At 35.4% G+C, this 22,923-nt stretch overlaps 1 protein-coding gene across 2 annotated transcripts in view; it reads left to right on the top strand.

Annotated features, from left to right (window-relative positions):
* Positions 1-22,923, top strand: part of Spop (speckle type BTB/POZ protein) — an 88,895-nt gene that overhangs the window by 50,156 nt on the left and 15,816 nt on the right. For both annotated transcript variants that reach the window (XM_058571530.1, XM_046420458.2), the window contains 4 exons: positions 18,090-18,233; positions 18,871-18,992; positions 21,162-21,313; positions 21,410-21,537. In XM_058571530.1, coding sequence (XP_058427513.1) covers positions 18,156-18,233; positions 18,871-18,992; positions 21,162-21,313; positions 21,410-21,537 — 480 coding nt within the window. In that variant the 5' untranslated portion in view covers positions 18,090-18,155. The remainder of the gene's footprint in view (positions 1-18,089; positions 18,234-18,870; positions 18,993-21,161; positions 21,314-21,409; positions 21,538-22,923) is intronic.

Raw genomic sequence — 22,923 nt, forward strand, 5'->3', positions numbered from 1 at the left:
ACACCTATTTTAATAACAACAATATTGTTGAGGGCAAAAAGAGACAAGAACACTCATATATTCCTGGTGTGGTGTAAACTGGCATAACTGTTACGAGAACCACTTGACAATATATAACATTAAGACTGAGTGCATGCTTCCTTTATACTTCTTGCTATTTTTTTAAGCTTGTAAAAAATTAGCACATTTTATTTTTATAGTCAGAAAAAATATTTGTTTGAAGAATCATGCAAACAAAATATAACTTCAAGAAGAAAGTTCTTTATATTTTATTCTGACTCCTACAGAAACAATAAAAACTTATTATGTATGCAGATGAAATATCCCAAGAGGGCAACTATGGTTTGAAAAAAAATATTTTTGACTTAAGAACTAAAAAAATTTATAGCAGAGTTCAGAGTAGAAGGGAAAACAAAACTCCATGGTGTTAGTGTTTTAATAAGAATATGATATTGTTCTAAATAAAGATTTAAGATAGGAACATTTTTTTCCGCTGCGTAAAATGTGGGGATGATATGACAAAGAGCAGGCAACAAACTCCATTCAGTGATTACAGTGGCATAAAGAAGGATCATTCAGTAAGCAAAACTGCCTACTGGGTAACATGACGGGTATGTCTGAGTATACAGATAGCACTCATACCCTTGATGGAATATTTCGTCCATGTTAAAATCAGAGTAAGCCTAGATCCAAAGGAACTTTCTAACCAAAATACTTATGACCTGAGCCATATTTTAAGAACAGATCTGAGAAGAAATACACAGGCATCTAAAATTCTAGTTATATTTATTACTCTGATTTCCATTTTAAGCTCCTACTGGTTGTTTAAAAAAAATACTCAGCATATAAATTCCCTTCAAATTCTTAAAGATAGTTCATATATTCATGAGACAGGTGGCTGCCCAAACTAGTTGTTAAGAAAGGAAGTCCTCCTCAAACACTTGCGCAGGCAGAGTGTGTTATTAGAGAAGAGTAACAGTTTTCATTTGTAACACTTCAGGATTCCAAGTACTGGAAACTCTGAATGGGATCCAGGTTTAAAGGAGTAAAGACATGCAGTATAAAAGTAAAAAATATACTCAACCTCACAATAATGAATAAAATACATGGATTAAAGACACCTATGAAAAAAATTGTTAAATCACTGGTCACTGAAACATATAATCCTTTGAAGGATATGTTCCTATCTTAAATTTTTATTTAGAAGAATATGTTCTTCTTGGAACATTAACACCATGGAGTTTTGTTTTCTATTATGGAAACTGTCATAAAATTTGAACAAAATTTATATGTAATAATTCTAACACAATAACAATGTAAGGCCTATCTTTTAAAATGCTTCCTTTGGCTTAGAATGCTCTAAGAAACTGCTAAATAGCTGTGTCTGAATCATGTTAAGGAGACACAAAAATCACATGAACTGGATTCTACAGATCACTAAATAGTTTCACAGTTAGTGGGTTAAAATATTATAGGAGTTAAAAAGTAGTAAATAGAGGGGCTGGAGATATAGCTCATTTGGTAGAGTGCTTGCCTCATATATACAAAGCCCTGGGTTCAACCCCAAACCCCCCTCCCCCCCAAAAAAATTAGTAAATTAAAACTTAGGAAAAGGGGAAAGAAAACTGAAGTTTATAAAAAACAGCTATTGGGGGGGGGCTGGGGTTGTGGCTCAACAGTAGAGTGCTCGCCTTGCACATGCGAGGCCCTAGGTTCGATCCTCAGCACCCAATAAATAAATAAACAAATAATTAAATAAATAAATTGGCAACTACATTAAAAAATAAAGAAGTGAAAACGTTCAAATATTCATCTAAGAAGTTGTAGAAGTGCTGAAATATTGATTCTGTGAAGTTAAATGGGGAAACCTAGCATACCCACATAGATTTTAGAAAACAAGAATAAATGAAAACAAAATGACTGCTATAAAATGTCTACATATATATACATATACACATGTATATATACTCACATAATTCATTATGTAAAAATTAAACACATGAAGCAATACATTTTTATACACAGATTCACATACACTGCTCTGGAAGGATACATAAAATTCATTGCAATAAGATTTCTCTGTGGAGTAAGGGTGGGAAACAGTGAATAAAGAGGACTTGAGTTCATAGAATTTGTCATAATTGCTCTTTGGCTTTTTAAATAAAGCATTCCTTCTTCTTTTTTTCTGGTATCAGGGATTTAACCCAGGGGCACTTAACTACTGAGCCACATCCTCAGCCCCTTTTTATATTTTATTCGAGACAGGGTCTTGCTGAGTTGCTTAGGGCCTCACTAAGTTGCTGAGGCTGTGTTTGAATTTGTGATCCTCCTGCCTCAGCACCCACCTCCCTCCACCCACCCTCCTGCCCAAGTTGCTGGGATTACAGGCATGCGTCACTGTACCTGGCTTTTAATTTCTTTTAAATGTGATTTTTTTCCTTTTTTTTTTTTTTTTTTGGTGTCTTCTTTCAGAACCTAACAATATATGGTTATGTAGAACTATAATGCATTTTTACTTTATAGAGTTGGTTATTTTCTCTCTAGGAGCAATGTCTTATTGCTATATAACATTCTACAATGTGAATATACTGTAACTTATCCATTCTGTTAATGGACATGTGAATTATTTCTAATTAGCTGTTATGAAAGAGGCTGTTATGAACATTCTTGCTAACATGTGCTAGTAGTTTCGTATTATTGTACAGAAGTTTCTCTAGGCCATTTGGGAATGGAATTGTTGGATCTTTAGTGTTATTATATTATATTATAACATAATATAATATTAAATTGTTTTGTACTCAGCAGGAAAAATGATAAATATTTGAGGTGATGGATGTGTCAATTACTGTGATATAATAATCATTACACACTAAATGTGTATTGAAATATCAGTGTTCCACAAATACGTGTAATTATTGTGTGTTAATTAAAAATTGAAAAAAATAATAAACTGTTTTCCAAAGGAGAAGCACCAGTTTGTCCTGTCAGCACAATCAGAGTGGCCTTATTTCTCCTAGTCCTTGTGTCTGTGTATGTGTGTGGCGGGGCTGGAGATCAAACCCAAAGCCTCACAAATGCCTGACAAATGCCGAAACCACTCACCTACAGTCTCAGACTCTTTTAACATTGGCCAGTTCGTTGAACCTGAAAATGTTAACTCTGGCAAGTTAACTAGAAACCAAAACTTTAAATTTAAATAAAAGAGAGGAAAGAACTAAAGTTATTGATTTCTGCTTTAAGAATCTAGATATTCAGAGCATTTTTACTTTACAGAGTTGGTTATTTTCTCTGTAGGAGCAATGTCTTATAAGATCTTAAAGGCAGAAGGTCAGGCATCTTGCCTGTCTCTTTCACCACTGTCCCCCAAAATAACTTGCATTGTTGGTGCTCAGCAAATATTTGTTGAATGAGTTCCACCTGATTCCTGCTACATTTTTTTGTTTGTTTTTGGTACCAGGGATTGAACTCAGGGGTGCTTTCCCACTGAGCCACATCCCTGCTCGACCTTTTTGTCTTTTTATCTAGAGACAGGGTCTTCCTAAATTTCTCAGGGTCTAAGTTGCTGAAGCTGGCTTTGAACTCATAATCTTCCTGGCTTTGGAGGCTAATCTGCTGTGAATACAGGAGTGCTCACCACTACACCTGGCGATTCTTGCTACTTTTAACTGAACTACTTGACACATTTGTAGGCTTTGTTTTATGGTATCTGATCAAGACTGCCCTGTTTTGGCACCAGTATAGTTTTGGGTGATGGCTTATTCCATTACTGGTTTACCAAAATCTATTATATTCTATAAGAAACTTAATTGTACCAACATACTGGTTAAAGTTGGTGTTTCAGGAGATATTATTTTTTTTAAGAACAACTTACAAATGATTAATGCAGTACTTTACTTTTCCCCACAAAAGGGAAGACAGTGTCAGAATTTTCTGCCTAGGTTAAGCTCGTAGAAGCCTTGCAACCACTTTTATTTGTTTCTGTTTTGAGTCACCTACTAGGATATGGCAGATTATTAGAGTAGTGGTGTTGTTTAACCACTAGTCTTCAGAAGGAACTTTTCTTTCCCTTGTATAATCAGTATACAAGGTCTTTTTTGGGGTGGGGGGTTACTGGAGATTGAACTCAGGGGCACTCAACCACCGAGCCGAATCCCCCGCCCTATTGTGTATTTTATTTAGAGATAGGGTCTCTCTGCTCACTGGTTGCTTAGCACCTTGCTGTTGCTGATGCTGGCTTTGAACCTAGGATCCTCCTGCCTCAGCCTCCCAAGCTGCTGGGATTAATGGCGTGCACCACTGTACCCAGCACAAGGTCTTAACATAGCCCAATCTTCAGTGAAATCCTGCCCACTCCCCATCTTAGTGTGGCAGCTACTTGTTAAAACCATAGGGTACATGGCTTTGTTTAAATATGTCTTGTTTTGGAGTAATTTAACCATATAGCAATTTTAAAAATATATTTTTTAGTTGTTGGTAGAACTTTATTAATTTATTTATTTATATGCAATGCTGAGAATCAAACCCAGTGCCTCACATGTGCCAGGCAAGTGCGCTATGGCTAAGCTGCAGCCTCAGCCCCATATAGCACTTTTTTTTAAAGGGAATTTTACATAAAAACTCAATAGTAATTCTTTCAGCATTTTGTTAGGGAACTGGCAAAAATGACCACTCCTCTCTTGTGAATATTGACATAGGGTAAGTCATTTGTTTTATTTTTGCTGCTCTCATAGGCCAGTTCATTGGAAGAACTAACTCAGATGTTTCTTTCATTTCTATACATAATCTTTTTTAAAATATTTTATTTTTTAGTTGTAGTTGGAAACAATACCTTTATTTTATTTATTTATTTTTATGTGGTTCTGAGGATCGAATCCAGGGTCTTACACGTTCTAGACAAGTGCTCTACCGCTGAGCCACAACCCCAACCCCATAATCTTTTTGATAGATGACTAAAAAATAGAGCATTCAGAACTAGTGATGAGATATAAGAATGATAATTTTGTTTAGTAAATCCTTTTTACCAGTCATTTCTTTGTAGATAAATCACTTGATTTTTGTGAGCTTTTCCCTTTAAAGGATAGCCCAAGTAAAGACTTATGATTCAGAATCCAGTTAACTCTGATTCATTATCTTTGTTTCCAACAAGATTTCTTGTTAGACAAATTAGAGTTTTTCTACTGACTTTTGACTGAGTGAATTTTAAAAATGTAGTTTAATTTCAAACATAGTTGTGGGGGAAAAGCAGAATGAGATACATAGAAATATTTATCATAGCTAAAAAATGCATATCTTGAGTGTAATCTGCTGTTTCATTTCAGTGCAAATGGTAGGTATAGTTGAAGTCATAAGGTAGGCATGTATGATTTTTTTTAATAATAATGAAGCTTTACAGCATTAAACATTTTTTATCACTGACTTCAAAAACGTTTTATTATAAATATTCCTACCTGGAATAAACCAGAATTACTTATTCAGATCTTTTCTGGTGGCTACTATATACTGGGATGAGGCTGTACATTGATGGTAGAAGGAAACAAAGATGTTTGGATTTAAAATTTTAATCAATGATTGGTAATACATGATACAGAGGCCTTAGAATAAGATTATTTTTCTCTTTAGAAGAGATCTTTAGGGAAGTTAGAATGATAATTTATTTTAAAAAAATTATAATGATAATTTTTTTTTAAAAAAGATACCTTGAAGCAATGTTATAGGCTTCATTTTACTGTATAAAATGAGTTTGATTTTTTTTAATAGACTGCCTTTGGGTATTGTACCTTAATCTTTAAAAAAAAAAAAAATCTTCCCATGAAGATGACTACCACCTTAAAATTTTTACTTTGCAATGTGAGACTTTTACTTGTGGTATGAGATTGGTGTGGAGGGTGACAGTACTGGGGCTTCAATCCAGGAACAGTCTACATTGAGCTACACCTCCATCCCTTTTTTATTTTTATTTTGAGACAGGGTCTTGGTAAGTTGCTGAGGGTCTCTTTGAGTTGCTGAGTCTGGCCACAAACTTTAGATCCTTCTGCCTCTGCCTTCTGAGTACTCAGAATTACATGTGTATAGCATAGTGTCCAGCATGGTATGAGAATTTTGCCTCAAATACTTATGTATGTTTTTATAGTCTTGGATGAAATAGGTGTTAATGCATTTTAATCTTAAATTCTGACACTGTTCATCAGGAGCCAGGAAATTCTGTTAGGATAGACATCCTGTCTAACTTTCCCCTGTTTTGTCTGCCTGTGTGGTTTTACTTTTTCCTGGAGTAATGAATCTTGGAATGAACACTTCAAACTGAGAACTTCCTGCCCATCCTTTGTTCCATTTAGTTTAGTCTACTTAGAACTTTAGCATACAATTCGGCTTATTTTTAATAACTTTAGAAGGGAATTTATTTTCTTCAGATAATTTCCAGGTAAGGCACAATGGTCCACGTAAACAGTAGTCAGGTATCTTCTGTTAAGAACACAAAGGAGAAGATGAAACACTCCCACCCTTATAGTTGGATGAAGGTCTAGGTATATTTCGCTAAAAATGTGTCTCCACAGAATAGTGAATTCTGTACTGTTAGGTAGTAGTAGTTAATGCCCAACATAATTGGTTTCTCTTGTAATATAATAAATTCTCTGGAGCATGTGAGCCTTTTTAGTTTCCAAGTTAATGTACTTATTCCGGATTGTATATCCTAAGACTCATTTAGACTTTCATCCTTGAAACAGATTTCTTGGGCCCCTTCTGTAGCCAAATAATGTTAACAAGAAATATTTTTAAATGGTATGATTAAAGTTTAAATGGCCAAAGAGAGGACTGGGGCTATAGCTCAGTGATAGAGCGCCCGCCTTGCACATGTTAGGCACTGGATTCGATCCTCAGCACCACATAAGAATAAATAAAGATATTGTGTCCAACTACAATGAAAAAAATATTTTTAAAAAATAGATTAATAAATGGCCAAAGAGAAAAACACCTGTTGAATTTGGTTTTTGTAAGACCAGAGGACCCTGCGGGGTTGTGCAACCTCTGCTTATTTTATGAAATGACTCTTTTTTTAATTCTTTGCAGACTGGACATACTTAAATAGTATTAGAGCCAACACTGTTTAGATTTTATAAGGTTCTTTCTAGTCATAGTTGAAGAAGAGACCATAACCTCTCAAATCTCAAAACAGCTTTGGGAATATTAAGTATTTAATAAATAGAATCTTCTTAACCATAGGGGTTGCCCTTACCCCGCCTTTCCTCCTACTCCTCATTTTTATTTATTTATTTTTATTCTTTTCTAGCTGTTGTTTAAGTGGTTTTTTCAACCTAAAAAATCTTTGACCACATGTGGGATGTGTTAAAAATCTTCATCTTTCCCAAGTTCACCTTTTGTGACCCTAGAGAATTTTGCCCAAGTCATTCATTGAAATTGACACGATTCTGGTTTGTGAAAATGGAGCCAAAGCTGGTAGGTTGGTTTTACCTAACCTTATTTCTAAAGATGTATTCTTTTGGAACTGAGACCCACTTTGAAGTGAAATAGCCCCTGCATAATCAGGTTTGTTTCTTGGTTTGAATTCATGTCATTTCATTTTAAACATCTCCTAAGTGATGGTTTTTCAAAGTGATATGTGGAGAAGCTTAATCTCGTGAGTTCTATCTTTTTTTGCCTTTTCTTTTCCTCCCTCCCTCCTTTCTTCTTTCCTTTCTTTCTCTTTTTTTCTTTCTTTTATCAGCTGGTTGAGTTTTTCTTCCCTATAGGGGTTCTGTAATTAACAGCAGCAACACATCACCTGATGGTATTAACTCAGACTTTGTGAAATTTGTGCTTGTTGCAGCCATGGTTATTTGCTGGATCTTCCATCCAAGCAGACAGTAATTTTTTTCCTCTTATGTTGTTACATGGTTGTATTTCTCTTACTAGTCATTTGTGCCTAAATTAAAAAGCAAAACATAAACTCCAGAAGTCTTGTTAACATCTCAGTCTCACAAGATGTATGAGTGGCATCTGTCCCTTTCCAGGACAAGCCTCTCTGCATTTGGAACAAAGGTGCATTGTATTCCCCCTTGACATATTTTGGGTTAGAGAATTGTGCTGATATGTCTATATCAATAACTCTTACATAATGGATAGTTTTTAAGGGGAAGGAATGATTCCCTGGTCATTAACTTAAATCAGCAATAAATTTTTCTGCTCTGATTATTTTGCTAACTGAAGAAGTTGCATTGCTACTGGAAAAGTGAGAATTATTCCATGTTCTAACCTTTGAGCTGGCAGCTAAGATCTCCTTGGGGACAAGGACAGTTTGTAGTTATTTAGAATCTGTAAGAAGGGCAGCAGTGCTGTAAACAGCCACTAAGAATTGGGGATTCAGTGGAAGCATTCCACTGCTGTCCTACTGCATTCAGTGACTTGAGAATCATGTACCTCCTTGTCATCTTCAGCTTACTTTGGATGAACCTTACTAGTGAGGCTATTTCTATAAAACACTATCGTATAATGCTTGGGTTGAGAAGAAGGAAAAAAGGCTATTTTAAAATGTACAAAAGCATATCTAAACCTCAAAACTATTTCACAATCTATACTTGCCTAAGAAATATCTGCAAACTGGGAACATCTTAAATGTATTGACTTGCACACTTAATATTATACTTTTATAACAGTAGCAAGAACAATTCAGTTCTTTTTTTTTGAGATCAGGTTTTTTGCTTTGTTGCCCAGGCCAGCCTCAAACTCCTGAACTCAAGTGGTTTTCCTGCCTCAACCTCCCAGGTGCACACACCATTATCATGCTGGCTTTAACCCTTAATTAGAGAATCTGTGCCGGAAATATGGTCCTACTTCTTAGCCTGGCCTAAAAAAACTTGAGTTAAGTGCCTAAACATATTTTTAAAACATGTCTTCATAGATACATGTTTACACATATGTGTATTTAATGTTAGTTATCTTTCTCCACATGTCAATTTTAAGGGAATCAAACCCAGCATCAGATATTAAAATTATAGCTCAGATCTAAGGAAATGCCAATGATCTGCCTTAATTTGATCAATACTTTGGAATTTTATTATGTAGAATTTAACTTGAAATAACCTGAGGTTTAGGCTGGGTTCCTGACAGCTGCTGTAAATAGTACCTTCTGTACTCGGAATTATTCTGAGAAATGTGCTTCTCTCAGTATTGTCTTGTGGATTCAGGAAGCCCCTTCCCCATGTCCCTTCAAGTTTCCCTTTTCTCTTCAAGTTTTCTGGAATTATTTTTTTTTAAATTAAATAAGAGTATAAATAATTTTGGAATCAACTCTTAAGTTCTTTATAATGGGAATGAGATGAACTGATGATTTTCTTTTTAAAATGTTTTATTGTTACAAAAGTATGCCTGGGTTTCTATAGCTGCATTTATTCAGCAACTCCTAAACTTTTAACTTATTAACTAAAATTCACTAAGGAAAAATATATCCTAATGTGGAAAAGTGTAGTTATTCAACATAAATTTCTTGTAACAAATATTAATTGAGTACCTTGATACCTGTCATCTACCATTCTAGGCACAGGGAAATTCTGTTCTCTGTTGAGTGTAACTTCTACTGGGGAAGACAGTAGACAAGAGAGAAAATAAAAAGATAATTTGAGATAATGGTAATAAAGATGACAATAAAATAAGGTAATATGGAGAAAGGAGCAGGATAGAAATGGAAGCTACTTCAGATCAGTGGTCAGGGAAAGATCTCTCTGAGGATATTACATTTTATGGGAGACCTAAATGATATGAAGATCTGGCTATGAAAAGACCTAAGGGAAAAAAGAACTTTCAAGATTGAGGGAAAAGATGTGTATTCATAGAATAGAATTCAAGTCCTGAGGACTGCAGCATAGTGATTGAGAACGGAGGTGTGCCAAATCAGGACAAGAAGTTTGATTTTATTTAGATAGCAGTGGAAACCACTGAAAAATTCCTGTTTTGTCTCTCATGGGTCTGATTTAAAAGCTTTTTTATAACTTGGAAAGATTCATTGTAAAGGCTGCTACAATGCCCTTAAAATTTTTTTAAATTTACTATTTTAATAGGTAATAAATATATTTACATGGCTCAAAACTGGAAAAGACCAAAAGTAATACAGTGGAAATTGGTTTTCCCATCGGGGTACCCAGTTTCCATCTGAGGAAGTAAGCAGTGTCCCTAGATTGTTGTGTAGCTTTTCAGTGATATTCTATATATTTTTAAACAAAAACGTTTTTATTAAAAATTGATTTTTACAGATGTTTATTATATCATATCTGTCATAATTATTTAATCTATTCACTATTGATAGACTTTCAGATTACTTCCATTTTTTTTGTGAGTTTACAATTAGTGCCATATTGAAAAACCTTTTGTATTTGTCACTTTAAATAAATTAATAAGGATAATTTTTAGAAGTGGAATTGCTGGATTAAAGGGCATGTGCATTTCTTAATAGATATTGCCTTTCACAGAGATTGTAATTATTTGTACTACAACCAGATTTGTTCTCCTTACCCTGGGCAAACGTTATCAAACATTTTGATCTTTGCCAATTCAGTGGTTGAATCAATGTGTAATTCAAGTTGCAATTATCTTAGTAAGAATGAAAGTTGAATATCTTTCCATATATTTAGAAACATTGATACTGCCATTTCTGTAAACCATTTTTCCCCCATTTTTCTGTTAGGCTATTGGCTTTTTTCTTCTTAATCTCTAGATTCATTTAATATTGTTAAATCCTTCTATAGGTTCAGTGTTTAAGAATTTTTAAAAATGAAATGAAAGACCAGTCATCTTTAATTCATATAATTTTACAAAGCATGAAACTGATTAAAAAATAAATAAGGAAACCTTAGTTCTTCCTTTGGTGATTGAGGTCACTCTTCATTGCCCCTAGGTTCATTTTAAGAAGTGTCTCTAATTAGAAAAACAAACATACATACACACGTTTAGTATTTTGTTAAATTGAACTCCAGAAGATTTACTCATAATAGATATTCAAAAGTCATTCAAACCTTACAACAAAGGAAAGTCAGTATGACCTGTAATAACTGTCCTTGAGGTAATGAGAAAGAAATTATTACCTCCTGGGCTGTATATGATTGAGTACACTGTAACAGAAACAAAAAGGAAAAGCTCCTCTTAGGTTACATTAGTTTCTCAAAAATGAGTATACCCAAGTCTTTTATAGTTGTTGGTTTTGGTGTTTTTTGTTTTTTGTTTTTTTTTTTTTTTAATCAGTGATCTTTTTTGGCATCTCTGATTTGGAAAATGCAAATGTCTCTCAGGTTTAAAATAGATACGACATTGGATTTTTCTTTACTTGGAAACTGTACAAGGCTTTAAACCAAAAGATTGAAAAAGAGAGAGAGGGATAGGTTTTTTAAAGTCACTAACAAACCATTCTCTGGCAAGAAACTACATTCCCAGCTTGTGCATATTGTGTATTATGTTGTACCACATGAAATTGCCTATATTCAACTATTTTTTTGGCACACAAAACAATAGTTTCGTGGTTCAGTCTAATAATTTCACAATCTTATTCCTATCATTTTAAAATAAATGGACATAAAGCTAATTCCTAGAACTCATATATGAGATACGTGTCTACATGTGTTAATTGGTTGATTTGATTTCTTTTTTTTTAATTTAGATAAGTAGAATAGATTGATGAGAGGAATATGGTCATGGAGGAATCAAAGACAAACAAATGACTGCACAGTATGTAACACTTTCCAGAGAATATTCTAGCCTAGTCTGTATTCTCTATGGGATAAACTATTGGGACATTTCCCTTTTTGTACAAGGAATTTATATATCTTGAAAGAATTCTGATAATATAGGAGTTTAGCCCAAATTAGTTCAAGAATAAAGACAATTATAACCAGTCTTTCTCTTCTTGTTGAATGAAGATAATACTGGGGGGGCCTACTTTTATGAGAATTGAGATTGATGTGCCAGGTTGAGAGTTTGGGACTTTGCAATTTATCCAAAAGAATAAATTAATGTGATCTGGGGTTGTGGCTCAGTGGTAGAGCGCTTGCCTAGCATGTGAGAGGTACTGGGTTCAATCCTCAGCACCACATAACATAATATAAAAAACATAACATAATATAAAAAACACAGCACAAAATAACTAAATAAAATAAAGGTATGTGTCCATCTACAACTAAAAATAAAAATAATAATTCCACTTTTAGAATTTGTGTGGTACTAAATTCAATAAATAAATAAATCAGTGATCCTTATTACACTGCAAATCTGATACACTAAACATTGTTGAAAGGGCTGTGAAGAAGCAACAAATTAGAAAATATAAAGAACTTAAAATGCAACTGGATAAATACTGAGTGAATATCTTTGGTTAAAGGCAAGCTATGCCAGGTAGTAAGGTGATGGATACAAGGAACACAGCTTTATATTCTTAGTAGCTTAAAGTCTGCTGGAGGCAGCAGAACTTTTGAAAGTATAAAAGAAGGCAGGAAAATATAGGTTTGGTTGGAAATCGAACAGTGTAATTTCTTTTTTTAATTTTTTAATTTGTTTTAATTAGTTATACATGACAGTAGAAGGCATTTATGCACTTTGATATATTATACATAAGTCGATATAATTTCTCATTTTTCTGTGTACATATTGCAGAATCATATCGGTCATGCAGTTACATATATACATATGGTAGTAAAGTCTGTTTCATTCTACTGTCTTTTCTATCTCCACATTCCCTCCTCTCCCCTCCCATCACTTCCCTTTACCTAATCTAAGGTAATGCTATTCTTTCCTAGTGCCCCCCACACACACCTTATTGTAAATTAGTAACTGCATATTAGAGAAAACATTTGGCCTTTGGTTTTGTGGGATTGGCTTATTTAGCTTAGCATCATATTCTCCAACTCCAACCATTTTCTGGCAAATGTCATAGTTTTACTTTGCTTTAAAGTTGAGTAATATTCCATTGAGTATATATACCATATTTTCTTTATCCATTCATCTATTGAGGGACACCTAGGTTGGTTCCATAGTCTAGCTATTGTGAATTGAACTGCTATAAACATTGATGTGTGGGGCTGGGGTTGTGGCTTAGTGGTAGAGTGCTCCCCTAGCATGCACGAGGCAATGGGTTCGATCCTCAGCACCACATAAATGTAAAATAAAGATATTGTGTTAAAAAAAAATTGATGTGGCTGCATCACTGTAGTATGCTAATTTTAAGTTCTTTGGGTATAAACCAAGGAGTGGGATAGCTGGGTCAAAAGGTGGTTCCATTCCCAATATTCTGAGGAATCTCCATACTGTTTCCATAGTGGTTGCACCAATTTGCAGTCCCACCAGCAACGTATGAGTGTACCTTTTTCACCACATTCTCGCCAACATTTATTGTTGCCTGTATTCTTAATGATTGCCATTCTGACAGGAGATGAGATCTTAGAATAGTTTTGATTTGCGTTTCTCTAATTGCTAGAGATGTTGAACACTTTTTCATATATTTGTTGATCAATTGTATTTCTTCTGTGAAGTGTCTGTTCAGAAACAGTGTAATTTCTGTTCAAAGCATTATTTGTGTGTTATAACAGCATCAGTACATTTTATTTTTTATATTTGTCTGTCCTCCGGAATTTAACCTTCTAGGTTGAAATCATATTATGTTGATTGACTTAAATCTCTTGTCAAAAATGATTAATGAGGGGCTGGGGTTATAGCTCAGTAGTAGAGTGCTTGCCTTGCACGTGTGAGGCACTGGATTCAATCCTCAGCACCACATAAAAGTAAATAAAGTTAATATATTTAAAAAGAAAAAAAAATAGTTAATGACCTCATGGTCTCATAATGCCTGCTAGGAAGCATTCTGTCTGAGAGAGCTATTAGTTGTTAACTGGTACTAATTTAAGTGATATTACAAAGATTGACAAAGATAATTTGAAGTATATTTCTTGATGTAATCAGAAGAGGTCTTTCTTCACAAGTCAAGATTGGTAAGCAGGAAAATAAGTGATGGTATATAACAGATATGTTCAGCCTCAGAGTTGTCAGCATACTAGAAGCTTGGCATTAAGAGAACTCGGACGGTCTTGTCTTAACTTGTTTGAAGCTATGAACAAACATTTTGGCTCTAGTTGTCTCCTGCAAAGATTCTCAACCTATGACCCTCAAATAGATCTCTCTTTTCTAAAATTGTTTTTCTGCTGGGCATCTGCAGCAATTGGCATGAAGTGCTAGAGAGTTCATGTAGCACCAGGCTACTTTGCTGATGAAAACTTTGCCCGTGGTGCCTGCTATAAGTGAAATTAATTAGACTTGTGCTATCCTAGTCAATTTCCCTCCCAGCAGGTTGTATGGTTAGAGCTCCTGAGAGTCTTAAGACTGAGTCTTCAGTTCTACTAACTGCCGGGTTGTACATTTTTAAAAATTGGAAGATGGGTGGTGATACACACACACATGACTTGGCTGCAGCAGAGAAGATGGAGAAAAATAACTAAGACCAAACTAATATTTTTTTTCTTGGTTGTAGTAATAGACCAAGATTTTGTAGCAATAATTAATCTGGTTTTTAAATTTTGTCCTTTTCTTGTGCTTGAGAATTTCTAGATGATTAATTATCAGATAAATTTGAAGTTTACTTTTTTAACAAAAAACTTCAAATTAGAATTTTTATGATGGCTTAGTGTAGAGAGAGTGTGAAGCACACACCTCCAGAGCCAAATTTTATGCTAACTACTATGTAAAATTCACATCTCATTGCCACCTTACCCAAAAGTGGGACTTTTGAAATTTCATTCTGACCAGTAATGGTAACTGGGATTTGTAAAACTGCATAAGGTATATTTGCTTGTTACTGAACAAATAAGTAGTTCTGTGAGAATGTTTTCTTTCAAATGCAGGCTTACTTTGAAGGTGATCACAATAGTATTTAGTGTTTTGTTTTGTTTTTTATGGGGGATTGAACTAAGGGGTGCTTAACTGCTGAGCCACATCCCCAACAACATATAAAAGACAACAGTTGAGAGAAAAGGGAATAATTAAGCTATTAGAGTTGTTACAGAGTGAGTATATGATCATATATAAGATGTAAAATAATTAAACAGGCATATGAATCTGTAGTTCTAAGATATAAGTCACAGATTTGTCTTTGGGCTTCCTACTGGCCCAGTAAAGAGGGCAACATGATCAGTTATAATATTTAAGTTGTTTGTCCATAGTTGAAAACTAACCAGGTGTTCAGGAAAGAAAATTATCCCTTGGTTATTATAAATCAGACAATATCCTTAAACTGTTGTACAATACCCAAGTACCTGTCATCCCTAACAAATATTTGTATTCTCATATTTGCCTCATGTCATCCTTATTTTAAAACAAACATAACACAGTTGAAGTATCTTATATTCTCTTCCCAATCTTATTCTTTCTCTCCTGTGATCATAAAACTTATAACTTGTCAGTGTTGTTTTTTCTTTCTTTCTTTTTTTTCTTCTACTTCATGCATATATCTGTAATAGTACTTAAATCTTAAATTTGCATAAATAGTATACTGCACGGCACATGTCATTCCAGAACTTTCTTTTTTCATTAGTTCTGTGATATCCATGGTGCTATAGATCTAGTTTATTAATTACAAATCACGAAATAATAGTTTCCCATTATGTGGAAGTAATCTAATTTAATTATCTATTTCCCTACTAATGGATTTTTAGTTTGTCTAGTTTTTCACTATTAGAGTGTCATTTTGAACACTCCTGTCTATGTTTTCTTGTGCCTAAGCATAGAGTTTTCTAGGGCAGTGGTTCTCAAATGTGGCTCCAGAAGAAGCACATCAGGATCACCTGGGATCTTGTGTCCAGCCCAAACCTCTGAATCAGAAACTTTGGGGATGGGGCCAGCAATCTGTTTCAGAGGTGATTCTGAAGAGCTCCAAATTTGAGAACTAGTGCTCTAATGCATACACAGCTAAGAATGAGATTACTAAGGCTTAGGGTACATATTCTTTAAATTTTGCTGGATATGGCCAGATTCCCATATGTAGTATAGTTACTGCTTTGCAGCCTTACCAATAGTTTATGAAAGTTCCTATTTTCTCATTCATACTATGGTTAAATATTTTTTTCTTACTGGTCTAGGAGATATAAAATGTTTAAGAGATATTTTCTTTTTTCTTTCTTTTATTGTTAGTGATAACTTGTACAGGATAGTTGCCCTTTTTCTTATTGACTTTTGTATGAACAATTTATAATTAATTTTTATATATTAATAAAATTATTAATATATGCATTACAAGATTTTTTTCCTTTCCTTCTGTTTTGACTTTGTTTATGTTACTTAAAAATTGTTGCCAAGCTGGGCACAGTGGTACACGCATGTAATCCCAGCAGCTCGAGAGGATGAAGCAGGAGGATCATGAGTTCAAAGCCAGCCTCAGCAAAAGCAAGGTGCTAAGCAATTCAGTGAGACCCTGTCTCTAAATAAAATACAAAATAGGGCTGGGGATGTGGCTCAGTAGTCAAGTGCCTCCTGAGTTCAGTCCCTGGTACGCCTCCCCCAAAAATTCACCAGTTTTAAAATCATATGTATTTAAGGTATGCAACCTAGTATTTTGATATGTATATGCATAGTGAAATGATTACTTCAGTCAAGCCAATTAACTTATTGCCCACATGTGTACATGTGAAAAAAGCACACGAAGTCTACCCTCTTAGCAAATTTCCAGTATAGAATACAATACAGAATATATTACAATTAACTGTAGTCTTTATGTTGTTAGATCTTTAGACTTACTCAGCCTACCTATGTGCAACTTTGTACCCTTTGACCTATATTTCCTTATTCCCTCCTGCCCAAAATTCACCAATTTTTTTTAATGTCCTTTGTATTTAGAAAGGCCTTATAGAGAAGTTTAAGTTGGATTTGCTTTGCTGCTGGAATACTATCCCACTGAGACATATAGCAGTTATTTGAAAATAGGCTGGGGCTGGGGCTGGGGCTCAGTGGCAGAGTGCTTGCTAGCATGTGTAAGGGACTGCATTGGATCCTCAGCACCACATAAAAGTAAATAAATACAATGGAGGTATTGTGTCCATCTACAACTTAAAAAAAAAATAGACTGGGATTTATGAGAGAGGTAAGACTTAGAGAGATTTGGGAAACATTTGTGTAAGGCCAATAAATTGACACTGTTAAGATGGATAAAATTGCCATAAAGACAATGTAGATTGAGAAAATGGTCAAGGATTAAAGGGGAAGCAACAATACAGGAAGAGAATCCAAGAGATTTGAGGAATGATCAACAACAGAAGGATCTAGAAAATCAGATGGTAACAAATTGTGAGGAGATATTCTCTAATGCCCCTTAGAGAAAGGAGCACATTTAAGAAAGGTGTAAAAATGTTGCCTTTAAGAATGCAGCTAGCAGGCTGGGATTGTGGCTCAGTGGCAGAGCACTCCCCTAGCATGCAAGAGGCCCTGAGTTTAATCCTCAGCACCACATAAAAATACATAAAATAAAATAAAATAAAAGGTATTGTGTCCAACTACAACTAAAAATAAAATAAAAAGAATGCAGCTAGCAAAGCTTTGAGGAGTAAAAGATTTCTACTACTTTAGCAGCAAGTATAAGAGATGACGCAAAGTTAGAGCAATATTGCTGGGGATGTAGCTTAGTTGGTAAAGTGCTTGCCTGGCATGTACTAGGCCTTGTGGGGTGGGGTAGAGGGGTAACAAGGTCATTTTGTGTTAGGAGAGGAACATTTGTGCCCTTAGGGAAGGAGCCAGTGGCAAGTTGGGAAGTATGAAGTTGCATCTGGTAATCTTGCTGGCTCCTTTGCAGGCAGCCTTTTCATAGATGTTCTTTATCTACGCTTTGAATAAGATCATTTGGTAAGATAATATTGAGCACTGTGCAAGGGTTAAGATAGGCTGCTATAACTGAGTAGGAGACTACTTTAGGTGGTCTTCTCTGAAGTAAATATTAAATTTGAGACCTAAGTGGTAAGGAACCATGTGAATGGTCAGGATAAAGCTTTCCAGACAAACCACAAAATTTCCAGTCTCTAGAAGATCAAACAAAGAATAGTAAACCAATCTAATAAATATTGTTTGTTGGATTCAACCAGAGTGAAGAAAGAACAGAAATCTTTGTCCCCTGACTTTGGAAACCTTGTTTAACCTTCAAACTGGCGATGTCAAGGGTTCCAAGTCCTCCACCTCCGGCAGAAATGTCGAGTGGCCCTGTAGCTGAGAGCTGGTGCTACACTCAGGTAATTTCTTGATTCACCCTGTAAATCTTGCATCTTGGGAGGATTTGATGAACAAATATTCTTTTTGCTTTTCTATGTTGTGTTTCCTGCTTTCTCTGGAACATTTAAAGTGCTTGTCAACCTTGCATTCTTTTCTTGGTTTTTCACATGGAATCTGAATCTCCAAGACTAGTGTTTTTCGATGGTGGTTGAAAGTGGGAATCTTAGAAACTAGATTTGTTTATATCCCCTTGATGGAAATATGCACTAAGGCTCCCCTGCTGGAGGATCCATGTCTGAGATTTGCAACCCCAGGTAGTGTTCTCAACATCTCAATTGGAGACTCATTTTAGGTCTGGTATTATCATCTGCTTTCCCAGCCCTGGTTTGATACTGGTCCCTCTGCTCCATGTTTTTTCACTTTCCATACAGTGTTTCTCAGAAACTCAAAAAGTTATGAAAAGCAATTGGTCAGTGTGAGATTTTTTAAAAATGAGGGAACTGAAGCAAGAAAACGCTGAACCTCCATGCTAGCTCAGCCATGCTAGCGGGCGGGCATCACGTAGAGAGAGGGAGGAGGGAAAATGTTTATCTGATCTTCAGCCTTTTTTTTTTTTCCACTTCCTATTTAATTGCTTTCCTGATTTTCTATCAACAGATCAAGGTAGTGAAATTCTCCTACATGTGGACCATTAATAACTTTAGCTTTTGCCGGGAAGAAATGGGTGAAGTCATTAAAAGTTCAACCTTTTCATCAGGAGCCAATGATAAACTGAAATGGTGAGGAAGAATACCTCTACCTGTAAAATTTTTTCCCCTAAGTTGCCTATTTTGCTTGGTTTTATGGGACACTGATTAGAATGTAAGTTCTTTTTTTTTTTTTTTTAATATTTGTTAGTTGTAGTTGGACACAATATCTTTAGTTTACTTATTCATTTTTATGTGGTTCTGAGGCTCAAACACAGGGCCTCACACATGCTAGGTGAGTGCTCTTTCGCTGAGCTTTTACAATCCCAGCCCTAGAATGTTAAGTTCTTGAAAGCAGGGACTTTGTTTTGTTTTTACTATGTCCCCAGTGCTTAGAACAGTGCCTAGCAAACAATAGGTGATCACAAAAATTTGATTAATTCATTGAATTTATCAGAGATCAGTAAACTCAAGCTGTAGGGTAATACAAATGAATAAAGAGGACCAATGTTAAAAATGATATCCATACATGGTATGAGTAGTAACTACTTGGCAATCAAGTAGGTATCCTTATAAAAGGAGCAGAGGCTACTCAACTCAGCCAACCATAGCTATCTGAATAAGGGCTGACTATCACCAGATTTTCTGGTTTTCTAAGAAAAGCTAGAAATCTAGCTTAAACAAAAAATTTTGACTTTTTAATTGCTTATTTTTAAGCAGTAAAGGGGGGAGGTTATTTGCCTGTGGACTGGACTGACCAGGTTGTAGGATGGAATTTAGCCAGCAGGCTAGTGGTTAGAGTAAGGACCCATCTCTCTCTTCTCAGCCTGCTCTCCATGCTAGCTTTCCTTGTGCTTAAAGGCTGACTAGTAGTAGCAATGGACATAACCCACTATATGCCAAGAATATGTCACAGTAGCATTGAATGGATGAGGTCTGAGTTCTCTAAACTAATCCCTATGGCAAGGGCAACGTGATCTGGGAGTGGGGATCAGTCATCATCAACTGTACAATGTTATTTATGTAACTGGACTGAACTGATTTTTCAAGGTTGTTGGCATCTCAGCTTTACCCTTGTTACTGTTCATAAGAACAAAGATGGTGTGCTGTCTTAGTATACATCAACATTGCTTGGGTCAAAATTCTGGCTTTTTCACTATGGATTTTTCAAATAGCATTTCAAAAATCAAAATCATGTGTCATCTTAAAGAGGAGCAGGCACTTAAGGATATACCCATATGCCCATTACAAAGACCAAATATATCTCTGAACCAGTTTGGAACTCTTTGACAACCAACTGAAGAGTTGTTTATTCATTTATTTAGCTGTGTACATTAAGCAGTGGGCCACTAGGTATTGAGAGAGCTGTTTATTCTTAGGCATTATATTTAAATTCATATCTGTAGCATATTATATAGTGATATATGTGGCATCTCTACTCCCTAGAGAAGCACTGGATTGGGCCACCTGTTTAAGAGAGGTGTCATAATACTGGCAAGGCCTAAGGATACATATGGCCTATGTATTCTATGTGATAGAAGCAGTGTCTGAACCACATGCAGTTCAGCTAATGACATTTACAACTTAACTCACTTGAACCTATTCAGTTCTGCTTAAATTTTATTTTGATCCATCCATAACAGATTGGTGTCTCTAACTATTTAGAAGCCTAGTTTGCAACCCTACCGTGTATAATGGGGATTTACTTTTGTCTGTGCTTCTTCCATACTTCCTTCTTTATTTTCAGAATATTATTGCCAGATTGATAAAATAATCTGTAAAAGATTAGGTACCATTTGCATATTCTCTAGAATACTTTTTCTCTTCCACAGTGATATTAAAGGGTTCATTGGGTTTTGTTTTGTTTTTTGTTTCTCTGTTGTCTTAACAAAATTAAGGGCTGCTGTTCCTGAGATTGAGGATTGGAAAATAACAAGACTAGGCTGAATTTTAAAATGTTTTAGGGTGAAAAAGATGAAAGCCCCTTTATTTTTGTTGTTTACTTTTAAACAGGTTCACCCCCCTTCAAGAAAGGGGTTCAAGAAAGCCCCTTTATTTTTATTGTTTACTTTTAAAAGGTGACCCAAATTGCTCTAGAAAGGTGGTTCCCAAGTAGTAATTCTACTGAATCATAATCTGATATGAGGCCTAGACTTTTCTTTAAATATCTCCCTCTTGATTCTGATGTTCTATTCTGTTACTTCACAAGCATTTAAGGATACTTTTGACACCTTTTTTTTTTTCTTTTCCTGTTTTGGCAAGGTGTTTGCGAGTAAACCCAAAAGGGCTAGACGAAGAAAGCAAAGATTACCTGTCACTTTACCTGTTACTGGTCAGCTGTCCAAAGAGTGAAGTTCGGGCAAAATTCAAATTCTCCATCCTGAATGCTAAGGGAGAAGAAACCAAAGCTATGGGTAAATGTTCTTTTTGTTCAATTCTCACATCCAGTATATTCATACACTGACTGGTTTTTGATAACCCTAAATATGACTTTTTTTTTCCCATCCTAGAGAGTCAACGAGCTTATAGGTTTGTGCAAGGCAAGGACTGGGGATTCAAAAAATTCATCCGTAGAGATTTTCTTTTGGATGAGGCTAACGGGCTTCTCCCTGATGACAAGCTTACCCTCTTTTGTGAGGTGAGTCCTTTTACCCTGCTTGAGACTGTCCGTTCCCAGACTTCTTGGGCATTTGTGACTTGAATTGTATCAAGAATGTGGAATGAGAAAAATTCCCAAGTGGAGTAGTACTGTACAAATGTTATTTATGTGACTGGACTGAACTGCCTCATGATTTCAAGGCTGTTGGCATCTCAGCTTTACCCTTGTTACTGTTCATAAGAACAAACATGGTGTGCTGTCTTAGTATACATCAACATTAAGTTGCTTGGGTGAAGATTCTGGCTTTTTCACTGTGGATTTTTAAGATAGCATTTGGAAGGGCTATCATTTCAAGCTGAGGGGGGTGACCAGCAATAAAAGTATGTGTCTGTTCCTTTAACTTCCTGGCTCCTCCCTGAGTGAGAAGTCCCTGTATATTTGACAGTGCATTACTTTCCCTTTCTGCTGTTTGAATTAGGTGACTCCCATTGGGTTGTATGCCTATGGTTTGTCTTGCTGGAGTCACTGTGAAATAGAATAGTGGAAGCCACTTTTCCCAGGGTAAAGCTTGCTTACTCAGAGAGAGCTACCTGTAGTCAGGTAACTTTTTCTCACCAAGAACCGAAGAACCTTTTCAGATTTATAGAGGAACCTGTGAAGTAAAATTCCCAAACCAAGAGAAGCTGGTTTCTTTAATGAGTATTGTTTATTCTAATTAGTCATTTCAAGTTGTTTTCCATATATTCAGAAATGCTCACAAACTCATATTGAACTCCAGTTCAACTAGGACATTAACATTCCTGTGTATCATATGGTCTGGGAACCACTTCCTGAGCAGCACCACTTGATAAGAACAACCACTGTATCTTCATGGGGGAGGGTGCAGGCAAACTCCCAACTGCCAAATCCATCTGTCAAATAAGGGGCTCATACCGTGGGTTAATGACAGTTCCAAAGGCATATCACCACCATGTGTCAGGAAAAGTTATCCCTTAGGAATCTTGCCCTTTTGCCAGAGAAGCCTGGCCAGCAATAGCAGGCTTCTGTATTTCAACAGAATGGTTGCTAATGATTAAAAAACTTTGCAGGCATGGTTTATTAAAATACTACACTGAATACGTAAAATAGAGTTTGTATAATAGCTGCTTCGTCTCCATTTTAATTGCTAAGTAAAAGAAATATTAGAGTGATAGCATCTATATAAATATGTAAAATGTGGCAGTTGTTTTATGACTGAACTTGAAATTTGAATTCCATATAAGGTCCTATTGGTCACAGATCCTACTCAGTTGTCTGAGTGAAGAAATGAGAACAATTAGGTGTGAGGTTAGATGTTATATATACAGAGCATCAGTTTTAATCTTTACCTATCTTAGAGTCTTGTATTTCAAGAAAACTTTAAAATAGTGAAGAAGTCTAATTTTG

This window comes from Marmota monax, unplaced genomic scaffold (assembly GCF_021218885.2).
Source record: "Marmota monax isolate L192 unplaced genomic scaffold, Marmota_monax_Labrador192_F-V1.1 WCK01_AAM20220418_F8-fsc00064, whole genome shotgun sequence".
NCBI classification, from domain to species: Eukaryota; Metazoa; Chordata; class Mammalia; order Rodentia; family Sciuridae; genus Marmota; species Marmota monax.